The sequence below is a fragment of the Typopeltis vanoorti genome, chromosome 8 (genome assembly GCF_054136105.1).
Source record: "Typopeltis vanoorti isolate ZY-2024b chromosome 8, IOZ_Tvanoo_1.0, whole genome shotgun sequence".
Taxonomy (NCBI): Eukaryota; Metazoa; Arthropoda; class Arachnida; order Uropygi; family Thelyphonidae; genus Typopeltis; species Typopeltis vanoorti.
This window is the reverse complement of record NC_143556.1, coordinates 70,557,612-70,579,248: the sequence shown is the minus strand read 5'-3', so window position 1 is coordinate 70,579,248 and position 21,637 is coordinate 70,557,612. Positions and strand designations below refer to the sequence as shown.

Below are 21,637 nucleotides of genomic sequence, written 5' to 3'. Positions count from 1 at the left end.
GAGCGCAAGTTAGACACTTGCCACAGGCATACCCTCGTTATGTCACTGCCTGGTACTACAACAAGGTGATCCTAACCAGTGGCGCACTCAGGATTTAATCTTAGGGGGGGGGGGGGAGCACTCAAGATTCAATCTAGGGAAGGCGGAGGGAGAGTTAAGTATACAATTTGAGAATACACACTACGCATTGCATACGACCTATGACTGAGCATCTGCAGTGATCGCCAATACATGATACCCATGATCTCCTTTAGCCCGGCTCGGGCAAACGATGTATCGCTCGGTCCGACGGAGCAATACTTCGTTCACCTCGCGTTCAACAGTGGCCGTGATTCCCGAGAGATATAGGGTATTCCCACCTTGTGTGATGACTGCTAATTCATAAGTAGAATAGAAATAGAAGACACGACACAACATAAATAAAAAATAAAAAATAAAAAATGAATTTTAATTAGGAAAAGATTTTTGGAAAATTTTCTAGTGTTTTTCCTTTTTCTTTTGGGGGAACCGGGCCCCTTGTCCCCCTCCCTGGTTGCGCCACTGGTCCTAACAAAGTAAAAATGCATCACCACACTGTAACACTACCAGCAACACACTAAACAGATAAGATTATACACTCAAAAAAATAATAAATAAATAAAAATAATCAGAATACTCAAGTAGTATAACTACGTAATTTGTTGTCCTGAAGCTCCGCTGTAATGATAAACCATCTTTCTTCATTAAAAAACATTTTTTTTAAATATACCCTCTTAAAAAATAACTTCTTTGCTAATCTGAAGTAGTAACTGCAATTCTGTGTTTAAGCCTTTATTTTTGCATTTAATATAAATTTTTAAGATTTATTTTCTTTCACTTTATCAAACATGAAAATGCCTTTGCTTTCAAGTACTGTCTGTGATGCAATTCGTTTCTTTTGTGACTCATTACGTTCTCATTAAGTTTAGTCGTAACCTTGGGCCTTCAGCCATATTATTATCATCATCGTCATGACCCATAAAATCCCAACTATCATTGCAATACAGGCGGTTATTACTAAACGCCCACTTCTTCTTTTCTGTACGAGTTTATTTGAGTTCAACGACGGTTCTTCCCTTCCTAAACGTTCAACTCCAATTGCGCATAAAGCAAGCGTATATGTAAGTCAGTTATTGCTTAAATGCCTGGAAAAAGATTCATTAACGTGCTAAATTCTAAATGATACTGTGACGAAGACTTTTGCTCTAATCGCCTTCACAACCTTCTTTTCTGAATATCCGAGAATCTCTTAACTGTTGTGTAGAACAGTTAATGAGAGACTTCTTGTGGTTTACCTGATGTTAGTTTACTTTGTTCTTATATAAGAATATGTAAATATAAATAAACTGTTAATATAAATAACATGTATCAATGTAAATATAAAAACGAAAATGAAACTCATCTCGGCTAACGCTTAGGAAAGGACACATTGTGTCCTTTCCTAAGCATTATTCATGGATCAGCTTGTCGACCAATGGTACTGCTAGACTTTGCAAAGGAATTTGACAGAATACTTCATGGGAATCTGTTGCATAGTTGGAGCAAATAGAAATGGACAGAAGTGGCTGATTGACAGGCATTGGAGAATAGTATATGATAGAGTGGAGTCTAGGGGAATTCGAATAACTAGTGGAAGAGTGCCTTAAGGTTGTGTACTGGGGTCACTTCTTTTCAATTTGTATTTGTTAATAATAATGATATATGGAATGACTTCAGTTAATGATTAATGCTAAGCTGAGGAGGACAATAGTTGATAATTGATGTAGACATTTTGCAATATGTTTTAAACAGATTAGAAGTGTTTACAAAGGATTATGGCTGTCAATTTATAATGATGATTTTGGCAGGAAAATGAAGGATACTGATCTAGGTGTCATTATGGATAGAGAGTTGAAGTTCAGAGGGCATACTGCAAAAGTTGTACATCTTCATGGAGATTCTGTCAGATAAAGCAATTATTTACTACGATAAAATGTAAAAAAAAAAAATTTAAAAAAAATAGGGGAAAGAGAGAGAAATAAAGTGCGAAATTCACTCAGGTTTTCTTAAGAGTTAAAGCAGCAAAACCACAAATGATTCATTTGATATCAAAAACTTAAATGAAAGACGACAGATGTCCATTATTGCCAAAAAAAAAAAAAAAAAAAAAGCAAAACAGTCGTTCGCCTTTGAAACGGGAAGCTTAAGGAAATACAACTTCGGCATGAAGGGCGGAAGCGCCTCCGTAATACAATTATATGGGGCTTTTTCAATTGAAGGTGAGTTAGCCGATCTCATGTGGAGGTAACAGGGTTTTTTTTCTCCCGGAAACTCGGGTTTTTTCATCCCGCGTACGGGAAAATCGGTCATATGAACACACGCAATTAACAGACAAAAAAATACTGTTGTTGGTGATGGGCGGTAGATGACGTTGATGGTAGTAGTGTCGCTGTGTGTAGTTGAAGAATTAAGTAGTAGCGGAGTAGAATAGAGTGCCCTCCAAACGATGAATACTTGGAGGTGTCGCGTAATAAAAATAATAAGAATCAAATTGAGCCTTGAGGGATCCGAAGCAATTGAAATAAATAAACGGAATATTGTAATTGAAGGCATGTTAGATGCATAGTCTTGTCTTAAACATGGATAGCTTGAGACAAATTTATATGAAATCTGTTTTCATATAAGTTTCCTAAGTTTTCATGTATACTTAGGAAAAAATTCATCATCTCTCTTTAATAGTTGATGCTCATCAAAATGTTCTGTAGACTGACGATGCAATGCAATGGTGAGGACGTGCGATTTCTTAAGGCACCCACGGATACAACAAATCGAATACATTAAAAAAAATAAATCATTATTTATTATATGGTGCATATAAATATAAATATAGGAATGTACGGAAGAAACATGCTTGGATAAAACAGCGGGTTATCCACTTACAAGAACCGCAGGATATACAGTATATACACAGATCTGAAAGTATGCGAAGAAGATTTTGGTTTGATAGTTATATGGAGGGAAAGACGTGCAAGAATACAGGTAATACCCAGATCAAGTCAAGTCAAATAAGTACTAGACCTGATAGAATATATTGCAGCCACCTCCTTTCACGTATTAGGCATGGCCTATTACGATTTGAAACCGCGACCGCTTCGAAGATAAGGTGGTTAGCCCTATGCCTCCTGGTGTGTGTGCTATGTCTGTAGATGCGTGTGTTCAGTGGGCCGGCGTGCCTGTTCTGGGAGACAAAAAACCCGAGTTTCCGGGTGAAAAAAACCCCTACCCCCCGTGTAAGACTGGCTAACTCACCTTTCGTAGAAAGAGACCAGATAAAGGTTCCTCATGTCTGGACTGGAATCGAACCCAGATCTTTCCGACCAAAAGACTTCGTCTATACCGACTGAGCTATGGAGGCTCATATTTCAGCCATAAATAAAAATAAAATGCAATTGATAGATTTATAATATAACACATCTTGATGCTTTTAACATATCAATAATATTAAAGGGGAAGGGTTCTTGAAACTTTCCCGCGCTTAGGAATAGAAAATTGAAACTATTTTAAATAGTTTCAATTTTTAATTGAAACTATTTAAAATAGTTTCAATTAAAAAGGATTAATTAAATCAGTTAATAGGATAGAATAAAAAATCACGTGGGAAAGATTGAAAAATCAGAATTAAGAATCCTACGAAGTGCGGGAATCTATTAGTTTGTGGCATAAAGCATTAATAGATAAAAAATAGGACTGTACAAAATAGACACATTGAGAATTTGTAGACTGCAGACATTAGTAGCAAACAGGAGAAAGAGGGATGATATGATTGTGACCTGCAAACTTTTAAAAGGGTTATACAGAATTTCATTTGATGAAATTTTTCATTTTACGGAGGGTAGGGAGAGGATGCAAAAGCATCTTTGGAAGTTGAAATGAATGCTGTTGAGAAGGGGTGAGGGCTAGATTTTTCTCTCACAGAATGGTGCGTGATTGGAATGGACTGCCGCTGGATGTTGTGTGTGCAAGTAGCATGAACGAATTCAAAAACAGGTATGACAGCTGGTGCGAATAGCATGGCCTCTCTCAATGAGTTCTTGATTCCCTGAAGGTCTTTGTTAGTAATAATAATAATAATAATGCCAGAGGTCTTCAGAAGAAATGAAAGAAACGTAAAAAAATTTCGAAATAAAAAAGAAACTGCATTAAGAGAATTATATCTAGATTCCTTCATACAATTTAAACTAGAAATATGATATTATTGGCCAAAGAAAACCTATTCCGACTGATCATTGGAGAAATTATGCCCAGATTACCTCATACAGTTAAACTAATTAACAGACATAATTAGCATTTTTTTTTTACAACTGATTGAAAAGAATGGAATTTCCCAAACACACTATCAGGTTGATAGTCAATGTACAGGAAGCAAGAAGCCATGGTAAAAACAGGTGTTGGATTGATTGGCTGCTTTCGGGTTGGAAAGGGAGTTGGGCAAGGATGTTTACTTTCTCCTCACTTATTTAGTATCTATGCAGAGGACATCATGAGTGAAGCACTGGATAAGCTCAAGACAGGATAGGTGGTAGATTGATCAGTAATCTGAGGTATGCTGATGATACCATACTCCTCTGTAATGACAAGGAAGAACTAGAACAAATTCTTGATAAAGTTAACAAAATCAATAATAACAGAGGACTTCGACTCAATCCTAGCAAAACAAAAATTATGGTTTTCAAAGAAAATACATACAGGGAAGCTCTTGAGAAACAATTGTACCTTAATGGGAAAAGAATTGAGGAAGTCAGAAAGTTTGAGTACCTGGGATCCATTATTAATGTGAAGAATTGCTGTTCAGAAGACGGTTAGGAATGGCTAAAACAACAGTCAGATACCTCTAAAATCTGGAAGGATGGATCTATCTCCATGGGAACAAAGTTGAGGATTTTGATGCAGTTGTTTGACCAACAGCGACTTATGAATGCGAGACTTGGAACCTAAAGAAGTCAGATAAGAAAAGAAAGGCTTACAAATGAATGGATGTTAGAAAAGATCAGTAGAACTTTAAGGCTCCTTAAGGATATTGACAGAAGAAAGTTAAAATATTTTGGACATATTAAAAGGATGGAAGGAGGATTTCTCAGAACAGTAATAGAAGGTAAAGTTCCGAAAAAGAGGAAACGGGTAGACCCTCAATGAGATGGATGGATGGTGTGTGTGTGTGTGTGTGTGTGTGTGTGTGTGTGTGTGTGTGTGTGTGTGTGTGTGTGTGTGTGTGTGTGTGTGTGTGTGTGTGTGTGTGTGTGTGTGTGTGTGTGTGTGTGTGTGTGTGTGTGTGTGTGGAGTGACTGATCTTCAGAGAGTTGAAACCACCAGAAAAGCAAAGAACAGCAGGACTACATGGCGAGGCCGGGTGTGGCACACATCACCGAGCATCAGAGTGACTATACTGCATCTGGGGATGTCCAGTGAATGTATGAATGAATGATTAATTTAGATAATTGTAAGATATTTCATCAAAAGCGTGTAGTCTTTAAGAAGAGATATACAAATGATAATTTACAAGATATAAAGCTGCATCAACGTAATCTATCCTACGAGTATAAGTTTGAATTAGGAAGAGGAATTATTTTTTATATTTATTTATTTTTTTGTTAACGGAATCCTTTTTCATCGTAGAGAAAAAGATTGTAGTCAATATATGGAATTCTTGTATGATTGTAAACTGTGATATTAATTATTCGTATAACAAATGTTAGAACTCAAGAATTAATAGCTTTTTTTTCTTTTTTTTAAGTGAATAATTTGGAAAAGGAGTCAGGGTTACAGATAACCAAAAGGAAACTCAAATTAAACAATTGTATACGTTAAGAAACAGATGGAAAGTGACGAAGAAACATAAGGGGCGTGTGTGTGGGGGGGGGAGTGCGTTGTTACGTAGTATGCTATATCTAAGACAACTATACTTTTTCAGAAAGAAAATAGTAAAAAGGTAAACTGGACGAAAGAAAAATTGGTCGGATTTTCCATGTAAGAGAGAAATAAATAAACAGGAATAAGAAATTTGAAGAAATAAGGCATTTTCTGGAAATAAGAAATAAGACATTTTCTAGTAAAATTTATTATTGTTATTATTTTTTTCTCCTCAGAAAGAGAGGGGGGGGGGGAGAGAGATTTCCAAAATTCGATGTCAAGTATTAGGCAGTATAACTTTAGATCATTGGAAAATATTATGAATTTATTCGATTTTTTATTTTTTTTAAGTAAAAATCGAACCGAGTCCAGTAGAGCATGGCAAGGAATACGCCAACAAATGTGTTTGCTGCCGTGGTTAAATGAGGTGAGGAGGGAAGGGAAGTCATTGGTCTTCACGACTAGATTTAAGTTAGAAGATAACGGGGAGATTGCCAGATGAACTAACACTCGATGTTTGTGTGATAATTGAGTTCTACTGCTGTTATTCAATCTTTCCTTGTGTGCAATAGCAACAGTAGCCAAAGTTTTTATACTACGACAGCCTGCTCTGCAGTTCAGAGCATTGATTCTTTTCGTCTTCATGATTTAAACGTACAGTATGTATTCAAGGCCAGCAAGAGTCAAGTCCTGTCCCTGATCCATTGATGATGGCAGAGAACGTGTTTAAATTCTTTGATGCAGTTCCATCGAATATAATGGTATATTATTATTAGTACCATGGGTGGGTGGATTAAGGCTTAGATAATCCGGAAATCATGGGCTTTAGATACTCAGCAGGAAATTCTTTGGCGCTACTACAGGTCTTCAATAAGTATTGATTCAATAAGTATGGTAGTCTTATACTGAGTGGTTGGTCGAATGGGTAGCCCACAAGTTCCGCAACCTGTGGGTTCGAATCCCACAGCATGCTTGTGAATGTATAGACTAGGGGTCGGCAACCTTTTTGGAGTGAAGAGCCATTTTTAAAATTATATCTGTTAAAAAAAAAATTAGGGAGCCGCACCGTTTTTTATTTTATTTTATTTTATTTTATTTTTACAGTAACACGTTATCATACTTGTAAAACACAGGGGTGACATGTCACACGAAATTATATGATATTTTAAAATATTAAATAATAAAACAAAGATTTCCTTCTCCTTACAAAAGCATATGTATAAAATCCAATAACATACCTATTTCTTTAATTTAAAATATCTTCTTAGTGCGACTTTTGCTGTTGAACTTCGGATAGTTTCTCAATATGCGGCGAATACGCTAATTTTCATTTTCAAACATGACGAAAGACTCACGTTGTTTAATTGGTTTCTCAACTTACTTTTAATAAAATTCATATTAGAAAATATTTGCACACACAAATATGTCGATCCGAAAATCGATAGAAGTCCAAATGTATGTTTTTAACTGAATGTAAGTGTCCCGTAAAGAATTCTACGTGTCAAATACAATCTGATCTTGCTTTTTAAGATCTTCTATTTCAGACCATTTGTGTTGTATTGCAAGGGTAGATTTTTGTCTTTCCAACTCCTCCAGGTCAGCTTTAAGATTTCTAAATTTTGAATTCCACAAATCCTTGGTTTTCAGGTCCTCTAACTAAAGTTGAAATGCAGCTTCATCAATTCCAGCAAAAGTGTGAAAAATTTAATTCGGCAGGATTAATTTCAAGTGGTCGCAATAAAAATGACATAATTGCCTTGTTCTTTCTAAACTCCTCAAATCTCCCATTAAATTCAGATGGCATATTTACCACAATTTCTTTGAAAAGGGTTAAATTTATGGAATTATCAGCTTGTTCTTGTTGATATTTCTTCAACGTAGGAAAATGTAATAATGTGCCTTTCTCTAAGTCTGTCGCAAACAAATATAATTTTTGTTCAAACGAAATCACTTCTTCTAAAAGCAAAACTGCTGTATTTCCCTTTCCCTGTGGTTTCTTATTTAGTGCGTTTAAATAGGAAGTCATATCCACCATAAAGTAGAATTTTTGCAACCGATGAGTATCTTCTAACTGTGCATATTCAAGGTCCTTTTGTCTTAGAAACAACTTAACCTCTCCAAGGCAGGTGGCAAATCGCATCAACACCGCACCTCTGGAAAGCCATCTTATTCTGTTATGCAAAAGAAGATCGGAATATTCGCAATTGATTTCTTTAAGAAGTTCACAAAATTTCCGATGATGTAGCGGTCTTGCCATTATTTTGTTAACAATTTCTACAACCAAATCCATCACTACTGTTATCTCTTTCGGAAAAGTTTGTGCACAAAGTATCTTTTGATGGATTATGAAGTGGAAGGAAAACACGGCATGCAAAATTTGTTTTTAAATAAAGAAACAAAACCTTTTTTTGTTCCTTTCATGCTCGGCGCCCCATTGGTCGCAATAGATATTATTTTGTTAATATTAATACCCTTACTTTTCAAGCAAGTGTTAACAGCAGATTCAATGTCCTCTCCACGAGTTTGTCCTGTTAAGTGGCAGTAATCGAGTAAGTCTTCCTGTTGTCCTTGAGAGTTTGTGTATCTACAAATAAGTACAATCTGTGCAATGTCATCCACATCACATGATTCGTCACAGGCAATGGAGAATCCTGGTGTTGAATTTAGATCTGTAACCTGCTGTTATATCTTCTGCCATTCGTATAGTTTTGTCCCTTACAATCTTAGCAGATAATGGCATGTCTTTTATTTTTGTAATTATTTCCGTTTTGTTTTTAAAATCGCAAAAAAGATATTCGGACATTTTAATAAAACATTCTTTCACATATTCGCCGTCCGTAAAAGTTTTTCCTCGTTTAACAACTTCTCGAACGGCCACAAAACTAGCACTAGTTGTATTTCTTGATTCTTTTATCCATTTGGAAAATGAACATTTAGTTAAGTTTACTTTCCTTTGCAACTCTTCTATTGCCTTTTTTCTTTCATCTCCCCGTGGATATGCTTTGTCAAATGTATCGTGTTTATTTAAAAAATGTCTTAGTATATTTGATTTTTTATTGTTTGAAAGCTTTTCATGGCATATCAAACACATTGGAAACTCTGCTGTATTTGCTAAAAATGCGTAGGTTTCGGTCCTACGCACTTTTAAACTCCCGATTTTCTTGTTCTATCTTTTTCTTCTTTGCTGACATTTTAAATACTATAAAAATATGTTTATTTTGTTAATATTTAATTTAATGTTATAATATTCACGTTACCTAACACAATCACCAGTAAATGAAAGCACTGCAACGTCCACTACAAAACCTTGACTTATTTTAACAAAGTGAGCAGATTTACAGACCACACCTGCACTATATGCGAAGACAATGGGCGCGTTCAGACAGGCAAGCGCTACATGTGCTAGCCTAGCGTGACGTCATAAATGTGTCCGAGCAAACTGCTCGATCGTACCGTATTCCGTAATCGATACTCATTTGCTACAAATTAATTTAATTTGTAGCGATTAATTTTCGCTACAAAGTAGCGCTCTGTCTGGCTGATCGCGCCCAATATAAACTGACGTTTTTTGAGTATCGAGATATGGTTAGGGGTCATTTGACCTACAAAAAATTTCTTTTTACTTCTATGTTTAGATAGATCGTTTAATAACGAAAAGAGCCGCAATTATTCATTCAAAAAGCAGTATGCGGGTCCGGAGCCGCAGGTTGTCGACCCCTGGTCTAGACGGTAGATAAATTTCATCGCCTTTTGTGAGACCACAACCTGCTTAATGGAGTCCGAAATAGCTTGAAAAATTCAGTTCTATGTTTTGTTTGGTCTGTAGAGTAGGGTTTCTGGATTATTTAACCCTCAGCTTGTCTGATGTACCAATAGTAATGTACTGTAGGTTCACAACCTTTCGTAGGCTTCTGTTGTTGTTATTATTATTATTATTATTTTATTTATTTATTTTTTAATGCATTATATTCCAATTCAGTCTTTGACGAAGAACTGACAACTAAAATGCCGGCTGGTTCTGAGCGAGCTTAAACGAGTGAATTATCGCCAGTAAAAGACTGTCACAGACCATCGAGAATTAAATTAAAATAGATATCTTCTGAATGAATCAGAATATTAAAAAGAAAAAAGTTAGGGCTATCGGAAAGTTACACAATATTGAAATCAATATTTTATTGACAAATTTACTTTCTGTAAATTTGTCAATAAAATATAAATATTCTATATAAATTATTTTAGCCTAACTTTGTTGCGTACAGTGAGCGGTTCGCTTTGATTACTCTTTTCGATAGCGGAACACTAACCCGGAAGCCAACGCATGGAAGAGTTGTGCAGCTTAAATTATTTCATAGTTACCACTGATGGCAATGAGCACGCCATGACGCGAATAACTACACGGAAAGTACGGAATAAAATTAGACAATGGGATATTGGTAATGTGTTCCATAGTATTCGGGATTTTACGCTGTTTTGGACGAACGCAGTTGTGATATATGGCAATCCTAGTCATAGTTGATGAGCTTCGCATCTCAAATAGGTAAATATATCCTTATAAATATATATCCGAAGTGCATTTTATCCTTTCTAGTCTAGAGAACTGTAAACTGCTGTTGAAAATAACGTCGTTTAATGATTTCTCGTTGCGTCTTTTATTTTGTGTCATGTTTCTGTAGCTTCCTGTGAGATGAGTGACGTTATAAGCTGAAAAGTCACTTCCTTTTTCACGTATTCACTCACAGAATACGCCCAAGAGTAAAGCAACTGAACTATAAAATAAAAAAAAATAAAAAAATAAAAAAATGACTGTAGCGGAACTACGACTGGCGTCCCGCACGCAACAAGCTTGCTGGATCAATGAGTACGGTACTTTCATTTGGCCTTTTAAAAACCTTCATCCCCATTACAAGAACGTTTCGAGGTACAGCAGTTTCGCCAAGCAAGCGACAAAAGAACTATACATGTTTAGCAGTATAGGTACTGTAATGAGAAAAACAAACTCAAGAATAAAACTTGACATAAACATGCATTTCGTCAATTCTTCTTGCATCATCAAAAATTTCAAATATCTGCAATTGTCCTCATGTAGTTGATGTATCCTAATTACTATCGCTGCTCTAACCTACTGGACCATGCAAAGCTATTCGGATTCAGATAGCTTGCTTGAAATATATAAATTTACATCAGTATAGTTTTATTTTCACATCTCGCTGTACATCAGCAAGTCCGCGATAAGGAATGTGGAGTGTGACAATAAATATGACAATAAATAAATAAATAAAAATCGCACACAAATGTTACCGTAACAAAATTTGTTACCCATTACTGTACTATATTCGTGTTTAACATGATTGTATTCTATTCCAGGAAAGGAATAACATAAATATATAGCTCCTTGTACATCAAACAGCTCGTATTTCTTTAGTTTTTATTATTTTTTTACAATTTAAAATTGCTAAACAAACTAATCTTAGGTAGCATCTCTTCCTGAACTCAGATTAAGAATATTAGTAAATGAATCCTAGATTTAAAATAAGACTAGTTTGGGATTAAATATTTTAACTCCGTATAATTCAGCATCTCTCAATCCTACCTCATTCTCAATCTCAAACCACAACGGAAGAGAGAGTGAACGGGCGATGCGGGGATTTACGAGTATGTATGTCAGTTATACTACCAAAAGGGCCGTATCAACATATCAATATGCCCGGCTAAGTCAGGGAGAAAGGCGGTAACAATTGGGGCTACCAACCCACTTTTGTAATGATGTAAAACTTAAATACTCAAAGAAGCAACACAGAATGTAGCCGGACTGTCGAGATGAATTTGACCAGAAAAGAAATGAAAAAAAAAAAAAAAACATCGAAAACGGACCATATTGTGGGATGGAAGTTGGAACGTTCATTCCTTAAATCAAAAACAAGAAAATGTAATTGAAGAATTGGATAAGAAAAATAGCTGGATATCAGAAACAAACAAAAAGGTAAACGAATATATAAATGAAATAAATATCACATATTTTTTCACTGGAGAGAAGCAGCTAAAGCAGATTTAGGAATAATAATCATTTTTAATGATAATAATGAGAAAAAAGAATGGGAATATGAATCCGAGAGAATACTGAGAATAAAAGTAAACTTGCAAAATAAAACTAAATATAAATCCCTAGAAAGGAAAACTGAAACAGAACTTTAAATTAAGGGGATAAAAATCCCTTATTATTTTATTTTACAGCCGGTATGCGAAACTCTAAGATCGAAAACTACGATCTAAGAGTTTCATGCCGAAGAACTATCGGCGAATCCAAGCGTAAGTGAACACCTGGTAGTACAACACCAAGGCAACTCGAAGCAAAGGTGGAGCAAGATCCCTCACTATCCTTGATATTTTCTCATAATGTAAAAACACACAGCTCCTAGGAGATGTAATACTGCTTCACATTATGAAGAGAGGTCACTACCCAGACCGGTTTCCACCTTATGTATAGGTGAAACGGGCTCTAAAAATAAGACGATCCAGAAAGCTCGTCCAGCTCAGCGTTGTTCCACTCGATGACAGGCTCACCCCACCACCAAGCAGAGCCATAATCTCAGCGGTGCCCCCACTCAGAGACAGGCAAAAACCTACCTCCAAGTGGAGCCTCTCAAAGCCAGATCATCCCCGCACCGGTTTCCACCCTCATTGGGGTCTCATCAGTGAGTAGGTAGACCTGGATGATATCAAAGTTTAAGTGAAAAAAACTTAACATACCTTCACTATACGAATGCCAGAAAGGTGTGTCCATATATTATATTATAACTAAGATGAAAAGCCAAACGACTATTTTTCTGGCGAAGTGAATTAAATTAAGGGGAGGATAAAAATCCCTTATTATTTTACAGCCAGTATGCGAAACTCTAAGATCGAAAACTACGATCTAAGAGTTTCATGCCGAAGAACTATCGGCGAATCCAAGCGTAAGTGACCACTTTTACTTCGAGTTGCCTTGGTGTTGTACTACCAGGTGGTCACTGACGCTTGGATTCGCCGATAGTTCTTCGGCATGAAACTCTTAGATCGTAGTTTCCATCTTAGAGTAGTGAAGAAGGCGGATAGTAAGTACCGCCATCTGGTGGTCCTTAACCCTAACACAATATATTTAATGTCTGAAAATAGTGTGAGTTCGACGGTCGATTTTCTTGAGTTTACGGAACGGAAAACCCGAGTTTCCGGGAGGAAAAACCCACTAGCCCGTGCCAGAGATCGGCTAACTCTGGAACCGGTCGAGAAAAGGCTTAGAAAAAGTTCCTCTAGTCGGCGACTAGATTCGAACGCCTTTCGTCGTGCGGTCAAGCGCTGTAGAGTGCAAAACCACTTCTACTGAGCTACACTGGACCTGTTCTAATGGATGTAAAAAAATTAAATTAGATTAAATTAAAAACAACAATAACAACAGAATTTTGTAATAATCTTAGAGAGTAACCTTAGGAATAATATTCGAATTACCACTTTCGGACCTACTCATAAACACGCCATCGTGGTCATTTACGAGTTTCTGTAACACGGTAATTAACTGAAGCTTGATCATGCATAACCATGATACACCAAAAGTCGGACGGAAGGTAGGACTCGAGAGCAACAAGCTATACTGAAGGCTAAGTCGGGTATCAAAAACTCATTGTAGACAGAGGCGTAGCTTGTGTGTGTGGGGGGGGGGGTCCGCTCCGGGCGACACTTTGAACCTTTTTGAACTTTTGCAGTTAATTCTAAAATACAATCTTGAGAACTCTGTTCCAAATATTGTAATGCTGCTGCAAATTTTCCTCACAATTGCTCTAAATGTTGCTAGTTGTGAGAGGAGTTTTTCTAAATAAAATTGATTAAGAATTACCTACATTACTATGAAATAGACTTCGTCAATGTCATCGCCGATTTTGCTAAACAGAAAAGCAAGAAAAATAACATTTTAGAATGTTGAAATTAAAGTTTTACTTCAAAATTAAACATAGTATTTTAATTTGTTTCCTCTATACAGTACGTCGTTTTGACTTTTTGTAGTATTTTTGGTTTGTATTGAGAGGGGCAGCAAACTTAGGGACCGCCCCGGACGGCAAAAGCTCTAGCCACACCACTGATTGTAAGGATGTTTTCTTTCTTTCTTTTTTTGTTTTGTTTTGTTTGTGGTGGGGGGGGGATGCGAAAATCGTTATTTCATCACCGTTTTTATATATAAATTCTCATTCATATGGGATATGTTTTTTGATGGTATCATTGTTTTGTTTAAAAGAAAACCATCTTGTTAATAATACCTGTCACGTGGATATCATTGGCATGAGAAATGTCAGGAGAATTTCATTAAATTCCGTTTCAGAACGGAAATTTGAAATCATTCTGCTTCCAGCAGTTGAGTCAGTCAGAGTGGAATTATTATTTTATTTATTGAATCGTTTTCACAATAAAAATGATTAAACTGTAACCAAAAACTGCACTTAGTGGAATTGGACATCTTAAATTCCTAAATACAGGTTGTTTCAAAAAGAATGTCCCGATTTGAAAATTGTATATCTCTGCAACCACGAACCATAAATGAATGCGACTTGTACCATGTGAACGGCCACATGTGAATTTTATGGTACACAAGTGAATTTCAAATAATTCACATGCGTATCATGTAAATTATTTGAAATCGGGTCATTCGTTTTGAAACATCCTGTATAATCAGTCAAAACTGTTACTGCTTTATAAAAATTCGATTCCACCCGAACTACAAATGGCCCTGTTGATAAGAAATATTCAAATACGACAATCTTGAGCAAGGATTTCAAACACCTCATTTCCACAAAACCTGCTCTGTTAGAGCTGAGGAAGAACATGTTTACTGACAGACGGACAGTCGTACATATTTTGCGAAATCCATAAGCACCTACAATATTCTGAAGATATCCTGAGATTATACTTATAGAACTACCAACTCTTCTTCTTCTTCTTTTCAGCCATTTTCTGTCCACTGCTGGATGAAGGCCTCCTCCTCCAGTTCTTTCCATCTTTCTCTGTTCTTGTCAGTGTTTGACCAATTTTTCCCAAAATTGACAATTCATCACTCCACCTTCTTTTAGGACGGCCTCGTTTCCCTTTTTTAGGGAATCCAGTTCGTTAGTATGGCGGTCCATCGCTCACCTTCTCTTCTGGATAGATGTCCGGCCCATCTCCATTTTAGTCACTTATGGTGAAGAATGATGTCAGTGATATGAGTCTGGCTTCTTATCCAGGTGTTTCGCTTCTTATCTTTTAATGTAATACCTAGCATCAATCTCTCCATTTTTCTTTGAGTTGTTGCTAGTTTGTTTGCCAGTGCTTTTGTTAGCGACCAAGTTTCACAACCATATGAGATGACTGGAAGTATACAGTAGTGAAATGTCTTCCTTTTTAAACAGAGTGGGACATCATTGTTTTGAAAAATGCTTTTCAGTTCTCTGAATGCACTCCAGGCAAGTTGAACTCTTTTATTTATTTCCTTTTGTAGTCCACAGTTTAGATCAATGAGATGACCTAAGTATGTAAATAAAGAGACTCTTTCCAAGAAATTGTTTTATATTAATATGTTTTTTGGTGTTACAAAATTATTAAACTACCAACCGATTACAGATAAATAATGTTCAACCGTGAATAATAATATTGTTTCCTCATCTTTATATGGATTTTTTTTAAAAAAAAAAAAAGTCTATTGCAATGTTTATATTTGAGGAGTACCAATAAGATGCAGTTGAGTCAGTGAATCGAAAGTAGATATTGGGAAGAAGAAGAAGAAGAAGAAGAAAAGAAAATGTGAAGAAAATCACCGATCTCCACTTCCGAAGAAATTAGATCAGTTGTAAATATTTAATTAAATAACGAAAAAAAAAGTTAGTCATACAAAGTAAAAATGTGAAAAAAAACGAAGTAAATTATATTAATAATTATAAAAAAAAAGCGTAAAAATATTCATAATTTTCCAATGATCTCTAAACTAAAATATACATCTATTTGAACGAATATATTCTTGTGACCTCGCTGGTTATTGAGTTAAAATTGTAGGTAAAACTAACTGCATGTTAGTACATGAAAAGTATGTGTAAAATTAAAATTGTTTGTTATTAAATGAATGTTATTTTATGAAAATAAAATTCTGGTCCCCCACAAAATGCTTTTTACTACATATATATAATTGCGAAATCGCTATTATATTTTAAAAAATTTCTGTACTTTCCCTTCCCCATTGCTGCACACACACGTGATCGTATATATATAAAAAAAAAAGGCAAAATAATACTTACGTTATTGTTTGTTGCACTGTCAGAAGTTTGAGCTAAGCGAGAAGTCTCAGACGGTGACATTTCCTGCTCTTTACATTCCGTAGTGGTTCCCATGTCTATAATGGCTCCTCCCACCGAGAACTACCACTTATAGGAATGTCATTTCGGCTCTTCGATTTCAACAGGTGTCAGAACTTTTCCGTACTTAAAGGTTTAGTATTTAAAGAAGAAAATCGACACTCGATAATTTTACTGCCATCGTTCCTGCTCAAAATCACTACTGTGACGAGGAGGAAACTTCCCTTCTTTTACATTCTGCTTGCAGCAACCTACTGATTCCCCCCTCCCCTGAAGAGCGTGACTTACTAACAGACTGCGTGAGCGTAATAACTGGTCTGAACTTAAACTACGGAAGCTTTTATGAACAACACGCTTGCGTTTAATCGTTTGCGTTAAATGGACGCAAGCGAGATCATATGGTTTGTGATTATTTTCCAAGTTAAATAAAAAATGAAAATAATTCAACAAAGTGAGGGAATATTTACGAGAGAGAGAGAGAGAGAGGGGGGGGTAGTATGGCATACCGTAAGATCGGGTTACTTTGCTCCACTTTTCTTAGTAATTTTAGTAATTTGAAAAAAAAAATGTTTTCAGAAGTTTTTATTTTCTGAAATATATTTTTTTTAATGTACAGAGTATACTGAATGCCCTTATGTAAAATTTCTGTCAAAACAGTTGTTTTATTCCTTCTTTTATTTTTTCAAAAAGTTGGAGCAATGTTTACCCTAGAATGGGGGATACTTTGCACTAACTAGTAAAAACTACTAGGAGCAAAGTAAGACTATCCACAAAATAAGAATACACAACCATTATTTATTATAACATAAAATAGCACACAAAATTGTTGAAATTGCTTTTTTTAAGACAAATTGGAAATGAAAATATAAAAAAATGAAAAATTTAGAATTCACGTGTAAAAATTAATGCAAAATTAATATATAGTAAGTTTTAAAAATCAGATACATAAACTGCTAAAAAAAAAAAAAAAAGAAGAAAAAATCATTGGAATTAAGAACTTTAGTCTCAGGGATTCCAAATGTTTTCCAATTCTGGGACAGAAAACATGCCTCTACGATTTATCATTTTTGGAGGTTTAATAGGACAAATTATGTCCTCTAAAGGATAAAATATTTCATCTTTTGGTGTAGGCCATTTCCAGGACTTGACAGATTTCTGCATTGCGCTTATTTTTGATTCTTCTTTATTTATTTCTGAAATTTTCCCCGGAAAATATTCGCCTTCATACATGAATATAACATACTGTCCAACTGATGAAACAAAATTATTTTTCTACCTCTTTTAACTTTGTTGAAGAAGTTGCTATTTCCTCATCATTACCACATATGGAAGCAAGCTGTTTTTTCACAGTAATTTTCGACGTCATTTTCTGATGAGGTGGAGCAGATGGAGCAAACAGGTGGCGCAAAGTATCCCCAGAAAATTAAAATTTGGCTATGAAGTAAATTAATGTTCTATAAAGTCAAGAAATGTTAATAAAATAAGAAAAAACTTAGATATTATAAAACTATAGGAATTAAGGAAAAGAATTATATGTGCCTTACCTTTAAAAAATGGTAATAAATTGCTGAGGCAAGCAAATTTTTCTATTTAACCAACACACACAAGTTTGCTATGTTTGAGAATTAGAGCTCCTGTAGAAGCTAATGAGCAACAAGAGTATGGTACAGCAGTGTTGCCAATACTAATACAATACTTTAAAAAAAAAAAAATTGCTGCATCATTTCAAATAGTAAATATGTTTCCAGAGTCAATTGAAAACTTTTTGCCAAATGGAGCAAAGTTTGACCCATAGGAGCAAAGTAACCCCATTTTACGGTACTTGATAAGGAAAAGATAAATGGAAATTATGTTATTCAAATTAATCTCATTTAACTTCTTTTTCTTTCTTTCTTTCTTTATTTTTATTTTATTTTATTATTTTTTTTTTTTTTTTTTTTTTGTAAACGTATAGTACATCCGTGGGTAGAGTAAGGACTTTTTTTAAATATTTTCATTAATTTTATATTTATTTTTCACATAATCGGGAACCTTGCTCTAGACACCGAACGTTAGACTTTTTCAAGCCTAAGCGGGGAGGTGGTCTTACACTAGGCGATGAAGTTCGTCTGCCTTCTAAAGACAATCAAAAACATTCCAATCCGCGACCTGTTGGTTGTGGAGTGGATACACTAACTATTCTGCCAACCAGGCCGGTAATTTACTATTAATATAAGAACAGCAACTACTGGAATGTTTTAAAATACATATCTAGTTTTCTGAAGGAGGAATCTTCATCATAGCTTTTAAATTGGAGATGATAAGGGTTTTGTCTTTCTGATTTTTCATCCCACAACCAGGCAAACCGACCAGAGAACACACACACACACACGCGCGCGCGCGTGTGCGCGCGTGTGTGTGTGTGTGTGTTCTCTGGTCGGTTTGCCTGGTTGTGGGATGAAAAATCAGAAAGACAAAACACACACACACACACACACATATGTGTGTGTGTGTGTGTGTGTGTTTTGTCGCACACACACACACACACACGCGCACACACACACACACACACACACACACACACACACACACACACACACACACACACACACACACACACACACACACACACACACACACGCACACACACACACACACACACACACACACACACAAGAATATATTTTTAGGCACAAGACTAACCTTATACTTGGATTATTTTTTTTCTAGGATTCCTAGAAAAAGAATAGTAGTCACGCCCAGATTTTAACACTGTTTTGTTCAACTAAAACTGAGTTTATTATGGCACACTTGATTTATTGGGGGTGTCTCAAATATTATAGTTATGCTATTGACTACCTTTATCAACTACTTCCATTTTGAAGAAGACATACGTCTTTTTTGAGGACGTGTGCTGCCAAACGTTCTCAAAGACGACCTTTTCTTACCATTCCTAAAAAAAAATATTTAAAAAAATGACCATTGGAATCAAATACATAATAAGCCATAAGATTCTATTCATATATATAAGCTCGAGTCCTTTTCAACGCAGCTGACTGGGCAACAAAGCTAGCAATCCGTATTGCAGCAGTAAACATTAACGATCCGGGCTGAATTTTCCACATAATACTAGAAAAGTGAACTGTGTGTTTTAAGGCTAGTTTTTTTTTTTTTTCACGAAAGAAATGGATCTCTCCCCGCCTCCACCCATCCCCCCCCCCAAAAAAAAAGAAGAAAAAACCACTTATGTGAAGAAAGTGAGCCTCTGTAGTTCAGTCTATATGGACTGAGCTATAGAGCCTCACTGACGAACCTTTATCTGGTCTCTTTCGACGAAAGGTGAATTAGCGGTCTCATACGGATGTAGAGTTTTTTTTTTTTTCACCTGGAAATTCGAGTTTTTCCTCTCCCAGAACAGGCAAACCGGCTAGTAGAACACACGCAATTTACAAACAAGAATTCTTACAGGCATAGGGGTAACCGCCTTATCCTGGTATTACGGTTAGGAAATCCAAGGATACTTGAAAGGCCATAGGCACTTAAGTGCCTGTTAAAGTTATTGAAAATGATGATGTGAAGGAAGTATAAATAGGTATGCACATTTGTATAGTTATTTCCCATACTAGCTTTTATTTAAGTACAAATAATCAGTTGTATGTTACTATGACTTTAGATTATAGAGATTAGAATGTGAAAATAAATAAATATATTTTTTAAACCAGAAAATCAAAACCCCGAAACAGCCTGTCATCGAGCGTAAAAGATCATTTACCTATTGAGGTAAATGATCTTTTAAAATGCAAATCAAGCAGTGTAGGATAAATAATAGAGAAAGGTGACATGCAGTCTTGATGACGATGATGATCAGCCTGTCTTTTCCACCCACTACAGGGTGAAGGCCTCTCCCGTTGCGGGAGGATTGGGTCTATTATCCTTATGCCGACCCAGTCCATCTTGGGAGAGTGTGTAAATACTTAGATGAATGAATATACGAAGGTGAAAGATAGTCACAAACATTCATGCCCTTGGCTTGATTCGAACCCACAGCCTTTTGGCTGGAGAGCGGATACGCTAACCACTTGGCCAACCCGGCCGGCACATGCAGTCTTAACTAGTGAAAACTCTGAACAGTGAAGCGTGTTCAAGACCTAACTACTGTCATGGGAAATCTCAATTAGAAGTATGGCGCTGATAAGACCGACTATAACAAAATGAGCATTTAACTGAAGTTTGCTATTCTCTTCCTTCCTCTTCCCACTAGTCAGTGTCCCGTGCAAGTTATCTCTTGTTTCTTCCACTACCTATTACTTGGATAAATTTCCATGTTATGTGTCCTCTTATAGATTTGTCCTCTTGCAGTCATAATAGAACCCTTTTGCTCTAATTGCTGGACCTATTTGGCTACGTGATAGGTTCTTCAACCAACGGAGTGTGAATGGGCTCACAGTAGTTTGGATTTTTGTAAAAGTCTTTAGATGGCAGACGGTTTTCATTACCTGGTAACTGGAGACCTGACGTGGCTTTAAAAAAATCCATGTTTGGTCTCTAAGAGCAATGTTTCTGGATTATCTAGCCATTACTCTACCCACAGTATTATATGTGCTATAGGTTTACAACTTTCCACGAGTGGTATTCACATTAAAATTTTCAAGATACGTAATCTGCATTTTCTAAAGTCCTCGTAATCAATATCACATTCATAATACTACTTAATTAATTTCCTCCGGATCCTCTCACTTTTCTCCCCGAAGATCTAAGCAACTAAATCCGTACACAGCAGTCCAACATAATCCCATCAATGCGTAACAACATTGTAAACCCAGAACCTATATAGAACCTTTATAACTCACTTTCATTAACTGAAAGTGAGTTATCCTTCTCTTGTGGAGGTAGAAGGAATCTCATCCCACAAAAACAGGAAAACTAGGCAAGAAGAGTACACACACAGTCCAGAGGTAATAAATATTGGTCTTAGCTTTAATTGTTTCTTAGGCTGAAACCAAACCGAGTAAATAGTATAACCATTTCCTTATTACTAGATACTAGTGTTCTTATTATTAGCATACCATTGGATTAATTACTCTATGTATACTTCGAGCCTCAAACCACCAGAATCCTTGCTTCCTCTGGTTTTTATGGTACCGAAGCGTTAGTATGGCACACTGCCTTCGGTCACCTTGGTATAAAGTGCTTATCTGCCCATAGCGTCAACGTTATCTTGCATAAATATTTTCATTTAAATATTCTCCTTTATTAATTACATCGGAACTTGTATCTGCACTGGAAACTCAAATTATGTGAAGACAGTTTAAAATTTCATCGAAAAATGAATACATTTGGAACATGTATTGGCAAAAAATGAAAACAAGATTTCTTATCAAGTTCCAGTCTTTTTTTCCTTTTAGTAA

The 21,637-nt window shown here is 35.8% G+C and overlaps 1 protein-coding gene across 1 annotated transcript in view; it reads right to left on the bottom strand.

The window, feature by feature from the left end:
* Positions 1 to 16,510, bottom strand: part of LOC150104085 (uncharacterized) — a 78,195-nt gene extending 61,685 nt beyond the window's left edge. The window contains exon 1 of the mRNA XM_090396746.1: positions 16,194 to 16,510. Within this exon, the coding sequence (XP_090252872.1) occupies positions 16,194 to 16,286 (93 nt within the window). The 5' untranslated portion in view covers positions 16,287 to 16,510. The remainder of the gene's footprint in view (positions 1 to 16,193) is intronic.
* Between the last annotated feature and the right edge of the window lie 5,127 nt (positions 16,511 to 21,637).